Source organism: Mustela lutreola, chromosome 1 (genome assembly GCF_030435805.1).
Source record: "Mustela lutreola isolate mMusLut2 chromosome 1, mMusLut2.pri, whole genome shotgun sequence".
NCBI lineage: Eukaryota > Metazoa > Chordata > Mammalia > Carnivora > Mustelidae > Mustela > Mustela lutreola.
In genome coordinates, this window is record NC_081290.1 from 283,495,491 (window position 1) to 283,517,265 (window position 21,775).

The window sequence follows — 21,775 nt, forward strand, 5'->3', positions numbered from 1 at the left end:
AACCAAGTATTTATTAAGCAGGTTGCAGTCCGTTCACAAACCTTTCCTAGTGCCGGCAGGGAGGGAAAGCTGAGGAGCTGCCCCCAGGGCAGTTCCCTAACTCCAGCCCTGACACCGGGAGGTGCTCATTAGCATGCTGGGCCCGCTGGTAGGCGATAAGGGCTCTGATCTAGGTGTGAACGAGGCAGCTAATGCCTGGGGCAGGCTTCTTAGGAGAGGTAGAGTAAATGTGTGTGTGTGTGTAGCCCAAGCTCCTGCTTACACACACACACACACTCTCTCTCTCTCTCTCTCTCTCCCTCCCTCCCTCCAGTCTGCAATAACGGATTCCGTTTAATGAGACCTCAGAAAATCAGCCAGTCTATGTAGGGAATGCTTCCCAAGATTTCCTACTCTCAGTGACTGTAAGAGTCAGAACTATAATTATCCCTATTTAACAGAGGTAGAAACTGAGGCTCAGAATGTTAGTACTTTGCCCAAAGTCACACACTTGTTGGAAATCAGCTGCTTGTGGGGTGTTGGGACTGTCTTCCGTGACTGGCAAATGCGTGCTACCCAAAGGTAGGGACACTCGAGTTGACCCCTCACTCTGCTCTAAGACCTGGATGACAGCAGGAGTCTGCCACCCCAGTGTTGACAGATGGCTCTGGCCCAGATTCGCAGCGTGGCCCTGAGCATGTCTGTTCTTTCTGGGGCTCTGTTTCCCCCACCTGTGAAATGGGGCCATCGTCAATCAGTACGTACCTCCCAGGGCTGCGGGCAGGAAGGGTGGCGGCCCGGGCAGTGCTCCTGAGGGCGGCACCAAGTTGCTGTTAGCTCTCTCCCCGGCCCACGCGTCCACACCGCCTCCGCGCGCTATCAGCGGGCCGTGCTGTCCGGGCGGGCCCCTTGGTACGCCCCCCAGGCACACACCCCCCTCCCCCGCTGCCGCCCCAACAGCGGCCGCCGCGCGAGGCCCCGGAAGCCAGGCCGCCCCGCCCCCCGCTCTCGCCCCGGCCCCGGCCCCCGCCCCCCGCCGGAGCCCCGCCCGCCTTCCGACGGGGGTGCGGCTCCAGGAAACGGCGCGCTCGCCGCTCAGCGCTCCCGCGACCCGACGCGCCCCGACGCGCCCCGACGACCCGGCCGGCTCAGCCCGACCACCCGGCGGGCCCCAGCGGCGGCAGCGGGGTGATCGGCTCCGGGTCCGAGCCTCGGACATCTCCCACGGACGGGGCGGGCGGCGCGGATAGCAGCCCGGGGGGCCATGGGGACCCAGGCCCGGCCAGCGGTCGTGGGCCAGCGGGAGCCCCGAGTCTGAGGAGCGGGCGCCGGGGGCGGCGGGGGCCATGACCTCGGTGTGGAAGCGCCTGCAGCGCGTGGGCAAGCGGGCCGCCAAGTTCCAGTTTGTGGCCTGTTACCACGAGCTGGTGGTGGAGTGCACCAAGAAATGGTGAGTGGCAGGGAGGCCTGGGGGCCTCCGCAGACCGGCTGGGACCCCACGGCGCCGCTGGAGCCCGAGAGAACCCTGTCCCCAGCCCGGTGGCCCCTTGCCTCCACCTTGGGCCCTGGTGTCCCAGACACAGAGACTCAAAAATGCCTCTGCAGCTTGTGGGACCCCTGGAGTTGGGGGTGTGGGTCGCTTTTGGGGAGTGGAGGTCAGAACTGGCAGGCCTGAGAATCTGTCTGTGCCCACACCTTCCCTAGTGGCGCTCAGCGCCGGGGAAGGGAGGTCTCATGTTTTTGTGACCAGAGGGACGGTTGGGGTAACATCAGAAAAGGGAGCAAGTTCTGAGGTCTGCGGGTGGCCTGGTTGTGGCAGAAACCTCCACGGACCGCAGCGCAGAGCAAGGGTGTTGCCCCCTCCTCCTCTGCCCGCTTGTTGAGCCAGAGGAACCCACACGCACACTGGAGCCAGAGTGGGTGCTGGGAGGCTGGCTGTGTCTCCACCATGTCCTTAAAAGGGGAAACTGAGCACTGGGAGGGATGAGGAGGGAGGCCCCATCTGCTTAAAGGAGCCTGAGGGCCTAGAGGGCTGGGAGTCTGGGAGCTAGAGGGCTTGGAGGGCGCGGCTGCGGGGTGGGGAGGATAGGTGAGAGTGTACAGGACCTAACTGGACGCCTGAGGGCCCCAGGGGGCATCTCGTTCACGTGCTCCCACCCGCAGCTGCCGGGACCCCTGCGTCACACCCTAAATATACGTGTTCACTGGTGTTCACTGGTGTCGGCTTCCCTTGGCTGGATTAGGGCACAGCTGTGGGGGCCTCACCCGCCAGGGCCAGGCCCGGCTAAATTTAGGCTCCCAAGAGGAAGAGCTGCTCAGGCAGGAAGGGATTATGGGGTCCAAAGGGAGGAGAGTAAGCAGGAGGCTGGGGTCCCTGGGGCAGCAGCCATATCCCTGGTTTTGACTGCGCCAGCCAGAGGGCCAGCTCACTGCCTTGGTGAGGCCCAGAAAAGAGCAGGGCCTGGCTAAGGTAACACAGCACAGGGCTAGGACTTGAACCCCGGCCTCTGGCTTCTGCCTTCTGCCTCAGGATCCTGGGGGAAGCCGGGGCGGGGGGGGGGGGGGAACGCTGGGCATGGTCCCAGAGCCCAGGCCTGGGGTGCGGGCAGTGGCAATGCATCTGAGTCATGGGAGTCCAGGATAGGAAGCTGCCCCTGCCCAGGTCTTGACTGCCCAGGAGGGTGTGCCCAGCCTGAGTCAGGCTGCCTGGCCAGGCCCCGCCCTCTCTAGGCACCCCCTGTCTGCTTCCCCTTTCTGGGCAGGCCCCATGGCTACCTTGCTCAGCCATCGCCTACAGTCTGGGGTTGGGAAGAGGAGCTTGGCTGCAGGCCAGAGGGCTCTGGGCTCTGCTTTGTGACCCTGCCTGGCTCCCAACCTCTCTGGGCCTCAGCATCCTCAGGGGCTAACCAGGAAGCCATTTGTCCAGCCTCAGCCCACAGAGGGGCGGTGAGGTGGGCAGACCTAAGCGTCCTGGCTTGGGGCTGTCCTCGGCCTCATGGTCCCCTCAACCACCCTCACCCTCCGGGGTTACAGCTGGACCCTCTAACCTGAGACAGCCTTCTCCCTCCCCGGCCCAGCCATGTGTCAGTTCTGGGGGGCCGGGCTCGGCGCAAGCAACTCGTTGCTCTTGTGTTTATCTGTCTCTTCACATCTCTGCCTCTCCCCTGAGTCTGCTCTAGCCTGTGCGGTTCAGCCTGGCGGTCACCCTCTGGAAGTCTTCCTTGATGTCCCTTGTGGGAGTTCAGGGGCCCTGCAAAGCTAGAGTCCAGAGCTCGGGGTTTGAGAGTTGGGGAGCATGGCTGATTCTCAGGGCCGCCGGGCTGTGGGTGGGTATCTAATGGCAAGCTGACCCTCCTCCTCCCCGGCCACCTCCAACCCTCTACCCCTCGCTCTGACCCCAAACCTCCCCCCAAGCTCAGACCTTCTCGCTTGCCATTCCTTCTTCCTGGAGCCTTCCTTCTCCAGACCCGCGCACAGCCTGTCCCTCCCTCTGAGCCTCTGCCCAGACACCCCAACCTCAAGAGGATCCCAGTGGCTCTCTCCCGTCTCCCTGAAGTCCGCTTGTTAATTTATTTTCCTTCTTGACTGGCACTCTTCCCCAGCCTCTGTCGTCGCCAGCCCCGGAAGGGTCTTGCCTCCCTTTAGCTCTGCTCTGCCCTGCCCCTAAACTGGGCTAGGTTTACAGGGTGCACTCCCCACATATTTGTGAGTGAATAGGTTTGTTTAACTCTGAGTCTGTGCCTCTCCGTGTCTCTAAGTCTGTGTCTCTTGCAAGGTCCTTGTTGGGTTTATGTGGGTCTTTCCGTCTCTGTGTGTGTGCCCGTCTCTCTGAACGTCACTGTCTCTCTTGCTGTCTGTCTTCACGATCCCTGCAGACCCACATGGGGCCTTTGCCCTTCTGCCCTGGGCCCCGCCCTGCCTGCGCAGCCTCACCCTGCTCCTGGTGGCTCCCGATAACCAGCTGCCTGGGCCATCTCCTGGGGGAGGGGGATGTGGGCAGAAGGAAGACCCCGGAGGAGATGGAGAGCCAGGCCGGGTGGGCCTAACTGAGTAGAACCTCCTTCTCCCCACCCCCAGGCAACCCGATAAGCTGGTGGTGGTGTGGACCCGGCGGAACCGACGAGTCTGCTCCAAGGTGGGGGAGGTCGCCCGCTGGGGGTGAGGCCAGCCGGGTGTGGGGATAGTGGGTGAGTGAGGCCTGATGGGGGAGTGGAGTCTGGTGTAGGTTTGGATCTGAAACCATATAAAGGAGAGAAAGATGAGGTCGAGTCTGGGGCTAAGGGCAGGGGGCGAGGGGAGAGCCATGAGTCAGGGAGGCCTCAGACTGTGCCTTGCAGGCCCACAGCTGGCAGCCAGGCATCCAGAACCCGTACCGGGGCACTGTGGTGTGGATGGTGCCGGAGAATGTGGACATCTCTGTGACCCTCTACAGGGTGAGTCCCTAGCCCTTCTGCACAGGTGGGAATGGGGGGGGCGGGCAACACGGGGGATCCCCCAGTGGGTTATCTATCCAAATAGCAGAGCACAAAGGGGTGAGACCGAGAACCAAGATGGGGGTGGAGGTGGCCCAGGAGGTCTCCTCGGAGGAGGTAGCATGCACAGGTAGGGCCCCGAGCAGTATGAGAGACAGCTGGCCCTTCTCCCCACGCTGCCTTCACCCCAGAGCCGCTGTACTCACCAGTGCCCCCTTTCCCTAGGACCCTCATGTGGACCAGTACGAGGCCAAAGAGTGGACGTTTGTTATTGAGAATGTGAGTGGCCCAGCAGGCTGGGGCCCGGGCTCTTGGGGGCTGAGGGATGGCACTGATGGCCCTTCCCCTGGCCCCTCTCCCTGGCCCGCAGGAGTCTAAGGGGCAGCGGAAGGTGCTGGCCACGGCCGACGTGGACCTGGCCCACCACGCAGGGCCCGTGCTGGCCCCAGTCCCCCTGCGGCTGCGGCTAAAGCCCAAGTCGGTGAAGGTGGTACACGCCGAGCTTAGCCTCACCCTCTCCGGGGTTCTGCTGCGGGAGGGACGCGCCACGTGAGTGCCCACCCTCTTTCCTTGGCCTTGGTCTGCACCTCCGACCCCAGCTCTCACCCCCGACCTCTGACCCTCCCCACCCCCACCAGGGACGATGACATGCAGAGTCTTGCCAGCCTCATGAGCGTGAAGCCAAGCGATGTGGGCAACCTGGACGACTTTGCTGAGAGCGATGAGGAGGAGGCTAATGGCCCAGGGGCCCCCGAAGCACGGGCTCATGCCCCGCAGCCAGGTGGGCTCATAGCCTGCCGTGGATGAGATCACCAGGACCGAGGGAGGGTGGGGGTGAGCCGGGCCGCGGGCCGCTGGCGCAGGCCCAGTCGGGGGGCTCGCTCCTGCCCAGGCAGTCCCAACCTGCCCAGCAGCTCTGACTGTCCAAACTTGGCTCCTAGTCCCGTGGCAGCCTAGCTCATTAGCTGAGTCCTCCAGGCCCTCTCCTCAGCCCCGACGGGGTGCCTGCCCAGGTTGGCACCTGTCCTGAGCTGGTGTCCTGAGCTGAGCTCAGCATGGCGGGGAGATGCCGGCCTGGTTCCCCAACCCTCACCACCGACCCTCGTGCTCAGCCACTAGCTTCCTCACCCTTCCCTTGGCTCGTTAAGGCTTTGTTTCTGTCTGTCCCTGCGGTTCTCTCTCTCTCTTTCTCTGCATCCGAGGGCCTGTCTCTTCTCGCAGGCCGGGGCGGTGCCCTGAGGCTGGGGCGTTTCCCAGGTAGGCCCAAGACTCTGGTTGGGGGGGAAAGGGGTCCGACCTGAGGGGCCCTCCCCTGGGCTGACCTGCCCCCCCATCCTCCCCCCAGACCCACCTCGGGAGCTGAAGACAGTTTGTGAGGAGGAGGAGGGGGGCCGGGCACAGGCCCCGCAGGCAGGTGAGGCCCAGGCTGGGGGGCTAGGGCTGGGGAGGGAATGGACCTCTAGTCTCAGGGCCCAGGCCTCAGCGCCCCTCCCTTCCTTCCTCCCCAGCTGCCCGCCCTTCTAGCACGGAGGATACCAGCCCAGCCCCTGTGAGTGCCCCTGTGCCCCCAGCCAGGGCCTCCCGGGGCCAGGGGTCAGAACCAGCTGCTGTGGCAGGGGGCCAGGAGGGGCCCCCGGGAACCCCACCAGAGAGGAGGTGAGATTTGGGATGGGCCCTACCTCCATCCCCTGCCCCACTGTTAGAAAGCTCCATTCCCCCTTCCTACCTGCCTTTCCGGGGCCTCAGCAATCAGAAATGTGGGGATGGGGCTGTCAGTGGGGAGCTATGTGGGTTCCCCAATGCTTTCTCCTGCTCTCCCCTCAGGTCTTCAAGACAGCCAGGCCAGGATGTGGCCCCCAGCCCAGCCCCTCGGCTCCGGAAAGGCTCTGATGCCCCTTGGCCCCCAGGCACCCAAGGGGAAGATGAGGCTCCCAAAGCCTTAGGCGCTCCCCTAGCAGGAGTGGGTTCCTCTGGGGAGACCCAGGCCCAGGGAAGCCCTCAGGAAGGGACAGAGGCTCAGGGACCCGGGCTGGGCCTGGGCATCGAGGGTGGAGGCTCCAGAGTCTCTCTGGTAGGGCAGAAACCCGAGGTGAAGGAGGAGAGCGCTGGGGACAGGCCAGGGGCTAGGGGGGTGGACGCCGGGCACGAGTCAGGAGGCAGAGAGGTGAACACTAAGAGGTCAGACATCAGCGCGGGGAAGGCTGAAGAGAGTTTAGGACCGAGTCAAGTGGATGCTGAGCAGAGATCAAAGGTGAGACATGAGGACACCAAGGGGTCGGAGGCTACAGGGGTGATGTCTGAGGCCAGATTCAAGGAGACTCCCGAGGCTCCTCCGAGGGGCTGCCAGGAAAGGGCAGGGGTCAGGAGCAGGAATGAGGCTCCCACAATCCTGAGCGCGTCCCCAGGAGAGGCTGCGGGGCACACCCGGCCTCTTGGTGACCTCAAGGGGGCCGGGGCTGCCGCAGGCCAGGAGAGAGAGGGTGCAGAGGTGAAAGGCAGAGCCCCTGGTGTTGGGGGGACAGGCCTGGAGCAGGGTCCCTCTGTTGGAGCAGCAAGCATCAGGTCTCAGGTGAGCAGGCACCAGAGGGCCCCACCAGCAGCTGACCAAGGAGTAATGTCTAGGGATCTGGGGTTTGGGGAGGCAGAGGCTGGGGATTTGAGCATCCTGGGAACAGAGACTAGGGTGGCAGAGTCACAGGTACTGGGGACCCAGGAGACAGAAATGAGGGGATCAGGATTCCCAGAGATAGAGACTGGGACAGCAGAAGCTGAGGTATTGGGGGCCCAGGAGACGAAGACCATGGGATCAGGGGTCCTGGACTCAGAGGCTGCCGGAATGGCAGAGTCTGAGGAACTGGGAACCCAGAAAACGGAGGCTGAGCATTCAGGATTTCTGGGGACAAAGATTAGGATGGCAGAGACTGAGATACTGGGGACCCAGGAGCTAGCTAGTGGTTCAGGGATACTGAGGAGAGAGGCTGAAACAGCAGAATCTGAAATATGGGGGGCCCAGGAGACAGAGGGGGGAGGTTCCGGGACACCAGAGATAGAGGCTAGGAGGGCAGAGGTGGAGATATTGGGGACCCAAGAGACAAAAGTGGGGGTTTCAGGGATAAAATCTGAGATAGCAGGGACCCAGGGAATAGAGGCGGGTGGTTCAGGGATGCCAGTATTTGAGACTGAGACGGCCCAGGAGCTAGAAGCTGGGGGTTCAGGGGTCCCCAGGACAGAGAATGAGATGACAGGAGCGCAGGAGACGGAGGTGGCAGATTCAAGGGTTTTAGGGACAGAGGCTGGAATGGCAGAGGCTGAGGAACTAGGGACTCATCAGCCAGAGGTTACAGTGTTAGAGGCTGAGAAGGCGAAGGCTGAGACTTTGGGGGTCCAGGAAGAAGAGACTGGGCTTGGGGGGACCCTCAAATACGAGGCTTTACAGGATCCCATCCCTAAGTATGGAGTTTTAGGGCCTCAGGGAGCAGAGGCAGAGGTGGAGAGTACAGTTTTAAGGGTCCAGGAGGTGGAAGTTGGGGCTCAGGGAGCTGCAGAGACCAAGTCTGGGGCTTGGGGAGCCCCAGAAGTACAGGTGGAGGGTTTTGGGCCACCAGAGAACAAATCCGGTGTTTTGGAGGCCCAGGATGCAGAAGCTGGGGTCTCGGGGACGGAGAAGGGGAAAGAAGCTAAGGCAGACCTCCCAGAGGCCAGCCTGACTGAGGTGCAGGTGGCCAGCGGGGCAGGGGCTGGGGTGCCCAAGCCCTCAGGGGCCTCTTCCCCAGAGGAGCCTGAAGAGGACAGGAGGCTGCCGGGCAGCCAGGTAGGGACGGGGGCCGCCGAGGGCCCAGTCTGCTGCTTCCCACTAACCTGGGGCTGAGCGAACGGCGGCTCTGCATGGACCCACCTGGTGGACTGGGGAGTGGTGGGACAGGGGCTCAGCTTCAAGGAGCCCCCCTCACCCTCTCCTCTCTCAGGATGCTCTGGCTCCCCCTTCTTGTCTTCCCTGGGCTGCATGGAGCCGGACACCCCCTAAGCTGATTTTCTGGGCTGACCTTGAGGTGTGGCTGCTGGTGACCTCTGATCTTGCCTGGGGGCCACTGACCTTTTAGGTGACCTTGGAAGATAACCGCAGAGCTGGAAACCCTTTGCCTGGTCCCAGGGCTCTGACCAGTGGTCTCTGGTGATCCCTGCAAACCCAGAGCTGGGGCTGTTTTCTGCCCGAGGGGCAGAGGGCACGGTCCTATGTTCACAGGCCCTGAGCCCATTCTTGTGTCCCTAGGCACAGCCTGCCCCAGTCAGCTCCAGTCAGTCCCTGCTGGAGTGGTGCCAGGAAGTCACCGCTGGCTACCGTGGCGTCCGAGTCACCAACTTCACTACATCGTGGCGCAATGGCTTGGCCTTCTGTGCCATCCTGCACCGATTCTACCCAGACAAGATGTGAGCCGCTGGAGCGGGTGGGAAAGAATGGGGGAGCCTCCCTGGAGGTCTGTGGGAGCCCAGCCTCTGACCAGTGTTGTTTCTGCAGTGACTATGCCTCCCTGGATCCGCTCAACATCAAACAGAATAACAAGCAGGTGAGATGCAGAGGGAGCCACGCCTGGAGGGAAGGTTCTAGAGCCAGGCCTAGGACTAAGATTTCAGGCAGGTCCCTAACTCTTCAGGAGAGGAATCTGGGGGCTGCAGGGCCCCAGCCGTGGACTTTGGAAGTTTTGCCACTTTTTAACTCTCTTGAGCTTTAAATCGTTTGGTTTCCTTAGTTTAGTTTAGTTTTGTTTTACAGCATATTTCCACCGGATGGTTTTTCCCAAACCACCCTTCGGTGTGCGGTTGCTGGGTGACGGCGGGGGCGGGCCCTGCAGCTAGATCTCCCCCAATGGAAGGGGGAAGGCGTTGCTAGGCAACCCCTGGCTTGCCAGTTGCCGGGTAACGCCCGCCGCCGCCGCCGCTGCTGATCCCCAGCTCCCCTATTCCTAGGCCTTCGATGGCTTCGCGGCCCTGGGCGTGTCGCGGCTGCTGGAGCCGGCGGACATGGTGCTGCTGTCCGTGCCCGACAAGCTCATCGTCATGACGTACCTGTGCCAGATCCGCGCCTTCTGCACCGGGCAGGAGTTGCAGCTGGTGCAGCTGGAGGGCGGCGGCGGCGCCGGCACGTATTGTGTGGCCGGCGCCCGGCCGAGCCCGCCCGACGGCCTGCACGCCGGGGGCCTGGCGCAGCGGCTGCGCGAGCACCGGGCGGAGGCGCCGGAGGAGCCCAAGGGGCCCAAGGAGCCCAAGGAGCCCGAGAAACGCGCGGAGGACCGGGCGGCTCCCGAGGCGGCCTCCAAGGAGCACGGTGCCGAGGCGGCCCAGGAGGCGCGCAGGGCGGAGGCCCCTGCCGACGGCCCCGGAGCCCGGGCGTCCGTGCCCCCGGCTGAAGGGCTGGTGAACGGGGCCGGGGCGCCGGGCGCGGGGGGCGGCGTGAGGCTGCGGCGGCCGTCGGTCAACGGGGAGGCCGGGCCGGTGCCGCCGCCCCGCGCGCACGGCTCCTTCTCCCACGTGCGCGACGCCGACCTGCTGAAGAAGAGGCGCTCGCGGCTGCGGAACAGCAACTCCTTCTCGGTGGACGACGGGGACTCGGGAGCGGCGGGAGCCGCCGGAGCCGCCGGAGCCGCCGGAGCCGCTAGTAGGACTTCCGGAGCGGCGGCCGCAGTGAGTGTCCCCTGTGGCGCGGGGATCGGGAGAGCGGGCCAGCGAAGCACTGGCCCGGAGAGGCCCCCAAGAGCAGGGCTGGCCCAGGGCGGCGGGGTTCAGCTGGACCCGGCGAGGCACTTTCTGAGTGGAGGGACTGAGGTGCAGCGGCGGAGTCCCCCGACGAGGTAGTGAGCTCCTGAGCTGGGGACACATGCAAGCCGAGGCCCCCCAGGCTTGCGGCAGCGGGAGCAGAGGCTCCACCTTTGTTTCCAGTCTTGGGATATAGGCTAATGCCTGACACCCAGGTGGTAGAATCGTGGGCAGGAGTAGGAAGTTCCTAGAAGACTCCATGTTTTCCGCACTCAGCGCACTGCTGTTTCAGAACTGTAAAGTGGGTTGGGCGTTTCTTTCCCTGCAGGGAAAAGGTCACCCTGCAGATGACCCAGGGGCCACCATTGTCCTGTAAGCTGGGACAGAACTTCTGTGCTCACAGGGACCATCCAGGGCCTCCCAACCCCAAGGATCTCTGACTCCGATCTTTAACTCCAGATCCTGGAGATCCATTCTTCTCTCATATCGGGAGGTTGGAGATGGTAGACCCAGCCAGGTGCTGATGTCCCCCACCCCTGCCCCTGCAGGTCTCAGGTTAGGGGCTCTCGGGGTGTCCAATGGTCACTGCACTGAAAGGGGGACGGTCCCAGAGAAGGCAGGGATTTGCTCAAGAAAACTGAAGCCATTTCGGCTGAAATGGCTTTCCAGCTGGGCTTCCTTCCACCCAGTGCACCCGTCCTGCCTGTGACAGCGGGGGCAGCTCTGTGAGGCCACGCCTTCAACTGCCCGGGGATGACCCCTGAGTTCTAAAGAAAGGAGGGCACAAACTGGGAAAGTCTTTCTGGAAGAAGCAGCCATGTGAGCGAGGCTGACAGATCAGGTGGGCAAGCTTTCCCAGATGAAAGCTGAGAGGGGGTGGTTCTCACGTGGGGGGACCGGCTGCAATTACCGCTGGCAGGAAAGCTGGCGTCTCACTTAGGGATCAGCCTGCCTATCCTCCCACGGAGCTAAGGCCCGCAGGTGGTGATGAGGCTGTCTTGCAGTGACAGAGCAGTGACAGAGGCAGGCATTGGGAATGAGAGACAGGAGGGGCCCGGAGGCACCCACAGGGGATGTGGTAGGCAGGGGTCAGACACAGCCACCCATGGGCCAATCTGTTGGCCTCTGGCAACGCCTCCTTGATGTGTGTCAGTGGCTCTTTGAATCTCAAAGGGGAGGGTCCATCCTGTATCTTTCTCTGCCCAAGTCCCAGCGTCTGGTCCTTCCAAGCCAGGCCCCTCTCCAGAGAGGGGCCCCTCCCCATAGGCCTGGAGGGGACACCTCGTTTTGTTTTGTTTCTTTTTTCTCCTAAAGATTTATTTATTTATTTATTTGAGAGAGAGAGTGAGAGAAGCAGGAGGAAGAACAGAGGAAGAGAGAGAATCTCGAGCAGAGTCTGTGCTAAGTGCCAAGCCTGATACAGGGCTCGATCCCATGACCCGGAGGTCATGATCTGAGCAGAGACCAAGAGTCAGACCCTCCACGACCCAGGCGCCCTGGGGCTCCTCGTTCTTGGCCATTCCCATTCCCCATGCCCCATACATGCAGTGGGAGAAGGTCAGGCCTGTTCCTGCCCTTGGAGCTCCCAGAGTCCTGGCTGGGATGACGTCAGGCACCTTGAAGCTGGGGTGGGGTGGAAGCAACACCATAGGGAAGGCAGGATGCCTCTGCCCAGAAAGGCTTCCTGGAGGAGGGGCCATACATGAGGGTATAGAAAGCGGAATTGGGGTCAGACATGAGGAAGCATTGGCATTCCCATCAGGGCTGGGGTGAGTAAGCTGAGTTGTTGCTGAGGTTGGGGTTTTTCCTTCACCCTCCTGCCTCTGCCTGCTCTGCCTGGTGAAGAGCCCACTTCCCTGTCCCTCGCCTGTTCCCATGACTCCTTATTGGCTCCTAACTGACTCCACACAATACCCCTTCCAGGGAGGAATGATCACCCCATTTTGCAGGTGGGAACATTGAGGCTCAGAGAGATGAAGGAAGAAGCAGAGGAAGTTGAGGTTCACCTGTGAACCCAGAACTCTTAAATGGCACTTTCTATAAGGCCCCGCAGTATTGACTGGCTGTGTGACCCCCGGCAAGCCATTTAACCTCTCTGTGCTCTCTCCCTGAGGATGAGAAGCATGCAAGGGCGTGAAAGTTCCTCCCAGAGTGGCCTTGCGACACCCCTTCAGGGTGCTGTCAAAAAAAAAAGGGGAACTGTTGGGGTGGCTGGGTGGCCCCGTGGGTTAAGCCTCTGCCTTCAGCTCAGGTCACGATCCCAGGGTCCTGGGATGGAGCCCCACATCTGGCTCCGTGCTCAGTGGGAAGCCTGCTTCCCCCTCTCTCTCTGCCTACTTATCTCTGTCTGTTAAATAAATAAATAGAATCTTTAAGAAAAAGGGGGGGGACTGTGTTCTCCCCCAGATGCCTTTCTAGAGCTTTGTGACCCCCAGATTACACAGGGCTGCGCTTCCTCCTACACAAAAAAGACACAAACAGAAACCCAGTGGGTGTCACTGGCCCAGAGGCAAAGAGTAAATTGGTGGCTAAGCTTGGGAACAAATCACAGGATTGGACAGCCCTGGGTGCTAAGCCAGGCTCTGTATGAGCCTCATCTCTGACCTCCATTTTCCTCATCTGTAAACTGGGGATGTTAATCACCCGACACCCGGGATCATTGGGGGAACTGAAGGAGTCCGTATATGCGCTGCACCAGAAGCATCGATATTTAGTCAATAGCCCTTCATCGGTGGTCCCCATGTGCACCCCCTGGCCACCCCTCCCACCCCCGTCTGCAGGGGCTACCTCTGGGCAGGGAGACACGGGTGGCCAGCAGCCATGACGGCGTGGGCGCTGTGCCAGGGACAGCCTGGGAGGCCACGCGGGAGCACTGGGGATCAGTGAGGGAGTCAGTGAGTCCAGCCTGGGGATCAGTGAGGCTTCAGGATGTGTGAAGGTGAGGGAGGGGGAGGGGAGCCGTGTGAGAACCCGAAGGGGCCTCAGGGAGGCCGAGCTGAGCTGGGTGTGAAGCTTGCTGATGTGAGGCTGCCCCAGAGAGAGGCCATTCTGGGCCGAGGAAGCTATTTGGGGAAGCGAAAGTCCATGCGCACGGTTAGGGGGTAGTAGTAGAGGCCGGAGCTGCCACCAGGCCTTGGCCACAAGGCTGAGGGCTGAGGCGGGGGTCGGGGGAGACTGACACCAGCGCGTGACTGCTTTAGGAAGACCCCTCAGTTGTGGCTTGAGGGTGCAGTCGGCAGGCAGGGCTTGGGGAATGACTGCCGCTGACCCAGGCCACAGAAGGCGGCCCCTGAGCAGGGTGTGTCCAGGGGTGCCTCCTCTCCGAGAAGTGCAGGGTGGGCTGGACAGCCAGGTGGTTCAAGCCCTTCTTCCCACCCTGTGACCCAGAAGGGAGGCTGGAGCAGGAGCCATCAGAGGGGACCTGATGCCCCCCAACCCCCCAGCTGCCTCTCCCAGTGGGTAGCCAGGGGTGGGGCCTATTAAGGGCCAGCCCTGGGGTGCCTGGGTGGCTCAGTGGGTTAAAGCTTCAGCCTTTGGCTTAGGTCATGATCCCAGGGTCCTGGGATGGAGCCCTGCATGGGGCTCTCTGCTCGGCGGGGAGCGTGCTTCCCCACCCCCCTCTGCTTGCCTCTCTGCCTACTTGTGGTCTCTGTCAAAATAAATAAATAAATAAATCTTTAAAAAAAAAAAAAAAAAAGGGCCAGCCCTGCCTTTCCAGGCTGAAATTGGTAGGTCCAGCCAACCTGGCCTTTTCTGAGGGTCCTGTGGAGAGCCCAGCAGGCGTTAGATTTGATAAAGTGGGAGGGTGCCCCCTTTTGGCCAGGATATGGAGGTGCTGGTTCAGGATGGCCTTGGTCCTGCAATGAGTTGTATCAGGTCAGCTCAGTAGCGCGTGTCACTGTGTGGGCCCATGGCCATGATGGAGATGCAAGTGCTAGGTGATGCGAGTGGGAAGTGGCCTGATGGAGCTCCATGGAGGAGGGGACGAGAGAGGGAAGGAGAGGCCCCTGTCCGGTCCTTCTCAGTCTTTCATCCCTGGCTTTCACAAAATGCCCCTGAAGCCAGGGTTTATCAGCCCAGCCCCAGGAACAAAGACTGTGCAGCTCCAAGAGTGGGAGTAGAGCGGCCTAGGACCACAGGGCCAGGGAGGGTGAAGGCCATGGCCTTTGCTTGAAGAGGCAGTTTCCCTAGAGGGGCTGGGGTGGAGCTCTGTGCACTCGGAACTGGAGAAGCAGCGGGGTGGGCACGGCCTGAGCTGAGGCCCTCCTGTCCTACCTGTGCAAGAGGCTGTGGCTGGCCCCAGGGTGGTACTGTTGGGAAAGCCCTACAAGGCCTCACTGGCCTCTTTCTCCACAGGAAGGCCTGAGCCCTGACCCCAGCTCAGCCTCTGTCCCACCCACAACCACAGCCCCACAGCAGCCCCCTGGTGAGTAGTTCTGCGGAAGGAGCAACCCAGCTCAGTTCAGGCTGTTCACAGATCCATCCTGAGCTGGGGATCCCCTGGGGGGCTGGTGTCAGTTGGAGGTGTCTTAGCTTGGTCTCTGTCTGCAGGTGGGAGTGCCCCCTCGGAGGAGCCACCCCCAAGTCCAGCGGAGGAGGCTGGGCTGGTAAGATGGGCTGGGGTGGGCGGAGCTGGTGGAGGGCACTCTCTAGGCAGAGCAGGGGCTGAGCCCACTCTGGCCTTTGTCCCCCTTTTTTGCAGCAAAGGTTCCAGGACACAAGTCAGTATGTGTGCGCAGAGCTGCAGGCCCTGGAGCAGGAGCAGAGACAGATAGACGGGCGGGCAGCCGAGGTGGAGACCCAGCTGAGGAGCCTTATGGAGTCAGGTGGGGTAGCCTCCGAGTCCCCTCGCCAACACACGCTACCAGGTCTGCCTAGCCCTGCGGCCCTTCCCGATCTGGGGAGGAGTTGGGAGGAGGCAAGGCTGGGGTCACTGTCCCATTTACAGCTGGACAAGGGAAGCAGCTTGCTGGAGGCACACGGCTCTGGTTTCTGGGATGCCTGCAGGGAAGCAAGCACCGTCCCCACACCCCAGCCACCCTACTCCTGCCATCTGGGTTGGGGGCAGGCCTTGTGACTGTCCTGGCCTGGTTCTAGGTGCCGACAAGCTGCAGGAGGAGTTGCTGATCCAGGAATGGTTTACGTTGGTCAACAAGAAGAACGCTCTCATCCGAAGGCAGGACCAGCTCCAGCTGCTGTGAGTGCAGGCAGGCCCCACCCAGCGCGGGCAGGCCCCACCCTTCACGGGCTGGTCCCGCCCAGCGCAGGCAGGCCCCGCCCAGTGCGGGCGCCAACCCCAGCCAACCCAGGGCCAGCAGAACAAAGGGAATCTTGGCGGCTTTGGTCAGTTATTCACCGCTTTCTTCTTTCTGCAAAGATCTTTTTGAAAAATTGTTCAGTCATCTTATTTCCTCCCCCGGAAAAGTCCTGTATAAGTCGTACACCTTGTAAATTGGTACTGTTTTTATGAATCAGAAAACCAAGGCCCAGGGAAAAACGTGATACCTAACAGGCAGGTCAGGGCTGAGTGCCTCAGTTTGAGTCTGTTCCTTTACAATAAGGAAAACCGAGGCCCAGGGGGAGCTGAGTTGGCTCCCGAAGTGGGGTCAAACGCGACTCTTGGCCGTGTTTGTTTTTCTAGTCTTGCATGATGAAGGCAGTTTTGCCTTCTTTGCATTTTGGATCATTTTTCAGAATAACCTTGGTCTAATACTTAGGGCTTATGAATAATGATCATCCAAATAATCCTGCAAGGTTGTTTCTTTAAAAGAAAGACAGACAGACAGACAGGAAGGAGTGGTGGGGATGGGAGAAAACCATATAAACATCCAGAACTCGGGGAACAGTTGGAAGATGATTTGGTGCAGGGAGAGGGATACAGAGCTGCCCTCAGGCCAACCCTCCCCTCAACGGGTAATGAGGTGGCATGGGGGGGGCAGGGGGCGGTCACAGCGGTGGGACCCCTCCCCTTCCCTTTCCCCTGTCCGCGACCCACCTCCCTTCCTCCCCAACCCCCCCCCCCCCCCCCAAACAGCATCGAGGAGCAGGACCTGGAGCGCAGGTTTGAGCTGCTGAGCCGGGAGCTACGGGCCATGCTAGCTATCGAAGGTGGGCGATGGGGCCTGGGAGATGGGGCGGGAGGGGCTGAGAGCCAGGACAGAGCAGGGGCCGGCGCCTCCTGACCCTCAGCCTCCTCCGCCCTCAGACTGGCTGAAAACGGCCGCGCAGCAGCACCGAGAGCAGCTTCTGCTGGAAGAGCTGGTGTCCCTGGTGAACCAGCGCGACGAGCTGGTCCGGGATCTGGACCACAGGGAGCGGATGTGAGTGGGGCAGGCTCCGCGTGGGGGTCTGGGGGGCGAGGGGTGGGAGGTGCTCGCTCCGGCCCGCGGGACTGGGGGTGGGGGTGCGGTGCGCAGAGCGGGAGCAGGGCCGCGACTCTGACTTGAAGCCGCGCCCTCGCAGCGCCCTGGAGGAGGACGAGCGCCTGGAACGCGGCCTGGAGCAGCGGCGCCGCAAGCTGAGCCGGCAGCTGAGCCGGCGCGAGCGCTGTTCGCTGAGCTGAGCCCGGCCCGCCCGCACCGCAGGTTTTCCCGCCGCCGCCGCCGCCGCCGCCGCCGCGTGGGTCGCCGCCCTGGGCTGGCGCTCCGGAGCACCGGGGCCGCACGGCCGCAGCGCGCCGCTCGTGGGGGCCGCCGCCGCCCCTGAGCTGGGAGGAGGAGGGTGGCCCCTGGGGCCGGACCGCCGGGAGCGGCTGGACGGCCGTGCCGTCGGGGCCGTATTTATTGGTCCTTGTGAGTGCGTGAGCGTGTGTTCGCGGGGCCGGAGGTCGGGGGGGGGGGGGAGGGGGCGTCCCAGGAGCGCCCCGCAGAGCCGCCCCTCCCCGACGGCGGGGCTCGGGCCGGCCGCCGCAGGAGCAGGGATGGCCGCTGAGCCGGGGCGCCCCCGCCCCCCCCTCTTTCCTGATCTTCGTGAGCAATAAAGTTGGACAAGCCTTTCTCAGGACTGGGGCTTTCAATAGACGGAAGGGGGTGGGGCTGAGGCCGATAAGGTCGTCTGGGATCCCGAGTGGGGCCCGTGCGGGCTTGGAGGTTCCAAGAGGCAGCCGAGGGCCTGCTGGGGCTTCACCCTGAAAGGATGGTGGGGTTTCAGGATGATGGGGTTTGGGTCGGGGGTCGTTGATCGCTTTAGGAGGCCCATTGAAAGAAGAGATGAAAACAGTCAGGGTTATTGGCCCCGCTTTTTAAAATACACTATTGCCTGAGGGCCTGACAGTCACCCCCCCCCACCTCCCCTCCCCTCTCTGGAGGCTTCCTCTGGAGGCTTGTCCACCTGGAAGGAGCTCAACTCCATCACCTGACCCCGGTCAGCAAGTCGGGGCCTGTTCTGGGGCTGCAGCCGAGGGCGCCAGGGTGCTCAGAGCCAGGTCATCCTGGCCCAGGATGCCACCTTGGTCTTCAGCGGTCATTGGGCCACTGGACCCAAAGAACTTGACCAGGGCACGGGCCTGTGGCAGCTCTGAGAAGGTCTCCACAACGAGCAGCATGGCCAAGAGCCCGAGGAGCAAGTAACCTGGGGAGGAGAGGTGGGCTAGGGCAGCTCCCTGCTCCCCTGCCAGGCAGGTGACCCGCCACGCCTGGCACCTGGTGCCGCTCACAGTCTTCTGAACGCAGCCATCAGGGTTCTTCCAAACACAACCCGCACCTCGCACCCTACGTAGGGCCTTCACCTGTGCCGCTTAGCCTCCCCAGCCCTTTATGGGAGTCCTGGTCCCAGCTCCTCGTCCCTCATCTCCTTTCCCTCCCACTCCGTAGCAGCTGGACTCACCAAGAAGGGCCAGCTGGCCAAGGTGGTAGAGCACAGGGTGTAGGCCACGGCCACGGCCCGGCAGCAGGTCCCCCAGGCCGATGGTGCTGAGTGAGCCGAAGCAGAAGTAGACGGCTTCCAGCAGGCTGCAGTCACCCTGCAGACCCCACAGCACCAGGGCCGGAAGCAGTACGAAGATCGCGGCCACCAGCAGGCCCCATCCAGCCGCCTGCAGCAACGCTGCCCTGGCCGGGGCCAGCTGCCACCGGCTGGCTCCCCAGGCCCCCAGGCGACAGAGCAGGGGCATCAGGCAGCGGCGCAGGGTGGCCAGGAGCACGAGGGAGGCTGGCAGCCCAAGGGCTGCATAGACTATGCAGAAAGCCTTTCCGTCAGACGACAGTGGGGCCATGTAGCCATAGCCTGGAAAGGAGCAAGGCTGTGGGCAATGAACCTGCGAGAGGGATGCTAGTGTCCCCCAACCAGGCGTCCGGCAGAAGGCTGCCCTCTGGTGGCCGAGATGATGGGAACTGTTCTGGCCCAGGATCTAGCTGGCTTTGCTCCTCATTCGCTGGGGGTCTTAGGCAAGTCTCTTAACCTCCCTCCCTGGCCGCTCTTCTCAGTTGGTTGTGTCCGACTCTTGATTTTGGCTAGGTCATAATCTCAGGGTCATGAAATCAACCCCCCATGGGGCTCTGCACTGAGCCTGGAGCCTGCTTAAGACTCTCTCCCTCTTGGGGCGCCTGGGTGGCTCAGTGGGTTAAAGCCTCTGCCTTCGGCTCAGGTCATGATCCCAGGGTGCTGGAATCGAGTCCCGCATCGCATCGGGCTCTCTGCTTGGCGGGGAGCCTGCTTCCCTTCCTCTCTCTCTCTGCCTGCCTCTCTGCCTACTTGTGATCTCTGTCAAATAAATAAATAAAATCTTAAAAAAAAAAAAAAAGAAAGATTCTCTCCCTCTCCCTCTGGGCACTGTCCCCCCCACCCCCCACTCTCTAATAAATAAATAGATACATAAATAAACAAACCTCTCTGGCCACTCTTTTCTGGAAAATGTAGGAATTAGAAGAGGCAGTCACCTTAGGCCTCTTGTAGCTGGGACAGTTCTGAGAACTGCTGTCCTGTCCCAGGGAAGGCTGAGTGTTCTCAGATTCCTCAGCTCTGCCCTTGACCGATACAATACTTGCAAATCCACTAGAAAGAATGGTACCCGCTGTTTCACCTCCTGAAGGAGTACTGAGACATCCCGTGTGCTAGGCCTTGCTCTAGCATCTGAGTCTGTCCGGGCCCCGCTTTGTGGTGCCGGGAGACAGGCAGGTGCTGCAAAAAGAGGCAGCGTGCCCAAGAGGGCATTCCAGCCTGGAAAAGTATGTGCAGATTTAGGGCGAGGTGGGAGAGCAGGCAGTGCTGGGAGAACAGGACCGGCTAGTCCTGCCAAGGTGGTAAACTCGAGTGCCCGGAGGAGCCGGAGGGGAGACAAGAGGGAGTGGTGGGGACTGTGCTGGCCTGGGGAGGACACGCTCTGCCCCAAAGGGCAGGCCTCTTCCAGACAAAATGGAACCCCTCACAGGGATTCTGGTCCAATGCAAAGAGGTTTCCTGATTGGTCACAAGAACCAGGCAATATAGACCTTCATTCAAAAGACATTTAAACACTTTCCAGGATGAAAAACCTGCAGTGCTGGGGGGGGGGGGGTGTCCCATTCCTTTATTTCTCTGGGCCTTTGCACATGCTGTTCCCTCTGCCAGGAATTTCTTCCTCTCTCATCTCTGTGCCCTCTTGCCATGGCTAACATCTCATCAGGACTTCCTCCCCTGGACACTCGCTCCTCAGTCGGTGGCCTAATCTGTATCCGGGGTTCACTCCATTTTCCTCCCACCCAAGAATTCACCCCACAATACCTGTCCCCTCCCTTTGTCTCAGGCCCTGGGGTCTGGTCTTAGGGGGTGTCAGGGGGTGTGGCTGAGGACACACCCCACCTGGCAGCTGAAGTGGAGGCACCAGTTGGGGTGTTGGTGTGGGAAGCGCCAGCTGTGACATCACGCCTTGTCAGGCCTGGGCTCTGGCTGACCTTTGGGGGCTGGGAGAAGGGCTACACCCCCAGGGTCCCCAGGAGTCCCCTCTTGCCCGGCCGCCTGGCACCCTTACCCGTGGTGGTGAGGATGCTGGCAGTGAAGAGCAGGGCCGAGGGCAGGTCCCAGTTCCCGGCCTCTGAGCCATTGCCCAGGCTGGAGACCCCGTGGACCTGGGCTGCCAGAGCGGTGCCCAGCAGCTCCTCCAGGGCCCCGGGGGGCAGGCAGGCCCCATACTCCGCCTGGAAAGTGGCCAGCTCGGCTCTGAGCTTGGCCTGGAGTTGGAGCGCTGGAGGCCCTTCCAGGGCCTGAAACACCAGAGCCCCAATCCCCAGGGCCAGCAGGTGGGCCACCACCAGTAGTGGGAATCGGGCCCAGGGCCTCAGAGCCCCCATGGTGAGCCGCCCGGGGTTGGAGGTGCTGTGGCAGCCGGGGCTGTGCCAACCGCAGGCACCTGGGAGGGGCTGGGCAGGGTGGGGCCGGGAGGAGGCGCCGGGGCGTGGGTGGCGGGAGACGGAGGGACGCCGGGGACTGGGAAGCCAGGGGGATGTGAACAAGCTTGGAGGCGATCGAGGTCCATTGTCCCTGTTTCTGGGCCCAGACATCATTTGCCCAATTCCCCGCAGCTGGGGAGATGCGGGTGTGGAGCCGCAGGGGGAGGCCTGGAGAGCGAGCGGCTGGCTCAGGCCCCATGGTGGAGGCCCCTTCGAGCTCTCTCAGCCACACACACTCCGTTCACCCACTCGGCAAGCGCTTCGGTCCGGAGGACACCAGAGAAGAGGATGGACCCAGGTCCCTTCCCTCCTGGTGTCGCCACCAGAAACCCGTTAGCAAGGAAATGTGCTAACTTCACATGGTCATATGTGTCCTGAAGGGTTTTTTTTTTGGGGGGGGGTGCCCTGGGGAGGGCTCCTGGAGAAGTGAAGAGTGACATTGCCTCTGAGGAACAGGAGAGGCCAGCCAGGCAAGGTGGGAGAGAGCTGGGGGTGGGGGGTGGGGAGGAACGGGGACTGGCTGGGGGGGGGGGGGGGATGAGGGTGAAGACACAAGGCCTGGAGGACAGTAGCAGCCCGGGGAGGCCGACGGGGGTTACGGCAGGTGTCCTGCGAGGAGGAGCAGGATTTGGGATGGGTCAGGTAGGGGCAGGGTGGTGAGTGGAGCCGAGGATGCCCAGTGGCCTCTGGACAGATGTTCACCCACGTCCATTCTGAGTCCTGCCTGAGAACCCCCCATGCTCCGAGGTCCTGTTCCACAGAACAAGGGACCTGGCGGGCCTGGCTGCTGGGAAGTGGCGAGGGGGAGCCTAAGCTACCGCTCCCCAGAACCGCAGAGGGGGCCTGCCCCGGGGCTTGGCATGGGGGTGGCCGCCCACAGAGCCCTGCAGCAGTAAGAGTGTGGGGGGCCCTCTGCCAGGGCGGGTTCCTCCTCCGGGCACCAGACCATGGTATAGACAAACCCAGGACAAACCCCCAGGATGCTGCCCGGAGGGCTCTAGGCACCCGCCCCAACCCCCAGCTCGGCAAGCTGCCGAGGATGAGCAGGAAAGGCTTGCAGAAAGTGGGGTCCGAGGACGGTCTGGATCGCCTGACTGAGGCCCGTGGACTGGACCCCAGCCAAGGCCCAGGCCGACTGCCCATTGCACTGGGGGCATGGTCACCAGGTTTGAGTGACGGGTTGGAGCCCCCGGTTACCTCCAGAAAGGTG

General features: G+C 62.2%; 2 protein-coding genes across 13 annotated transcripts; one reads left to right on the forward strand and one right to left on the reverse strand.

Annotated features, from left to right (window-relative positions):
* The first annotated feature begins 1,032 nt into the window (after window positions 1-1,032).
* EHBP1L1 (EH domain binding protein 1 like 1) lies at window positions 1,033-17,204 on the forward strand. 11 transcript variants are annotated; one of them, XM_059147178.1, is made up of 20 exons: window positions 1,039-1,429; window positions 4,057-4,114; window positions 4,317-4,412; window positions 4,677-4,730; window positions 4,822-5,000; window positions 5,090-5,232; window positions 5,673-5,708; window positions 5,797-5,865; window positions 5,960-6,107; window positions 6,276-8,262; window positions 8,722-8,879; window positions 8,968-9,016; window positions 9,417-10,130; window positions 14,559-14,628; window positions 14,754-14,809; window positions 14,905-15,028; window positions 15,300-15,399; window positions 16,237-16,310; window positions 16,408-16,522; window positions 16,665-17,204. In XM_059147178.1, exons 1-20 carry the CDS (start codon window positions 1,326-1,328, stop codon window positions 16,762-16,764), a joined length of 4,434 nt encoding a protein of 1,477 aa, XP_059003161.1. In that variant the 5' UTR covers window positions 1,039-1,325; the 3' UTR covers window positions 16,765-17,204. The 11 variants fall into 11 exon arrangements, 10 of the variants coding, with proteins under 10 accessions (XP_059003161.1, XP_059003171.1, XP_059003163.1 ...); XM_059147199.1 differs by having other exon boundaries at window positions 1,041-1,429; window positions 6,276-7,020; XM_059147210.1 differs by having other exon boundaries at window positions 1,042-1,429; window positions 6,276-6,702.
* A 17-nt stretch (window positions 17,205-17,221) lies between these two features.
* On the reverse strand, window positions 17,222-21,646 carry KCNK7 (potassium two pore domain channel subfamily K member 7). 2 transcript variants are annotated; one of them, XM_059147275.1, is made up of 3 exons: window positions 20,148-21,071; window positions 18,027-18,425; window positions 17,222-17,771 (listed from the first exon to the last, which is right to left on the reverse strand). In XM_059147275.1, exons 1-3 carry the CDS (start codon window positions 20,677-20,679, stop codon window positions 17,566-17,568), a joined length of 1,137 nt encoding a protein of 378 aa, XP_059003258.1. In that variant the 5' UTR covers window positions 20,680-21,071; the 3' UTR covers window positions 17,222-17,565. The 2 variants fall into 2 exon arrangements, with proteins under 2 accessions (XP_059003258.1, XP_059003266.1); XM_059147283.1 differs by having other exon boundaries at window positions 17,235-17,328; window positions 20,148-21,646.
* Window positions 21,647-21,775: the final 129 nt, after the last annotated feature.

Coding starts and splice junctions, on each gene's coding strand:
- EHBP1L1 (XM_059147178.1), top strand. CDS start 1,326: ATGACCTCGGTGTGGAAGCGCCTGCAGCGCGTGGGCAAGCGGGCCGCC. Junction 4,115..4,316: donor ACCGACGAGTCTGCTCCAAG/GTGGGGGAGGTC, acceptor TGTGCCTTGCAG/GCCCACAGCTGGCAGCCAGG. Junction 8,263..8,721: donor GGAGGCTGCCGGGCAGCCAG/GTAGGGACGGGG, acceptor TTGTGTCCCTAG/GCACAGCCTGCCCCAGTCAG.
- KCNK7 (XM_059147275.1), bottom strand. CDS start 20,679: ATGATGTCTGGGCCCAGAAACAGGGACAATGGACCTCGATCGCCTCCA. Junction 18,426..20,147: donor CAGCATCCTCACCACCACGG/GTAAGGGTGCCA, acceptor GCTCCTTTCCAG/GCTATGGCTACATGGCCCCA. Junction 17,772..18,026: donor TGGCCAGCTGGCCCTTCTTG/GTGAGTCCAGCT, acceptor TCTCCTCCCCAG/GTTACTTGCTCCTCGGGCTC.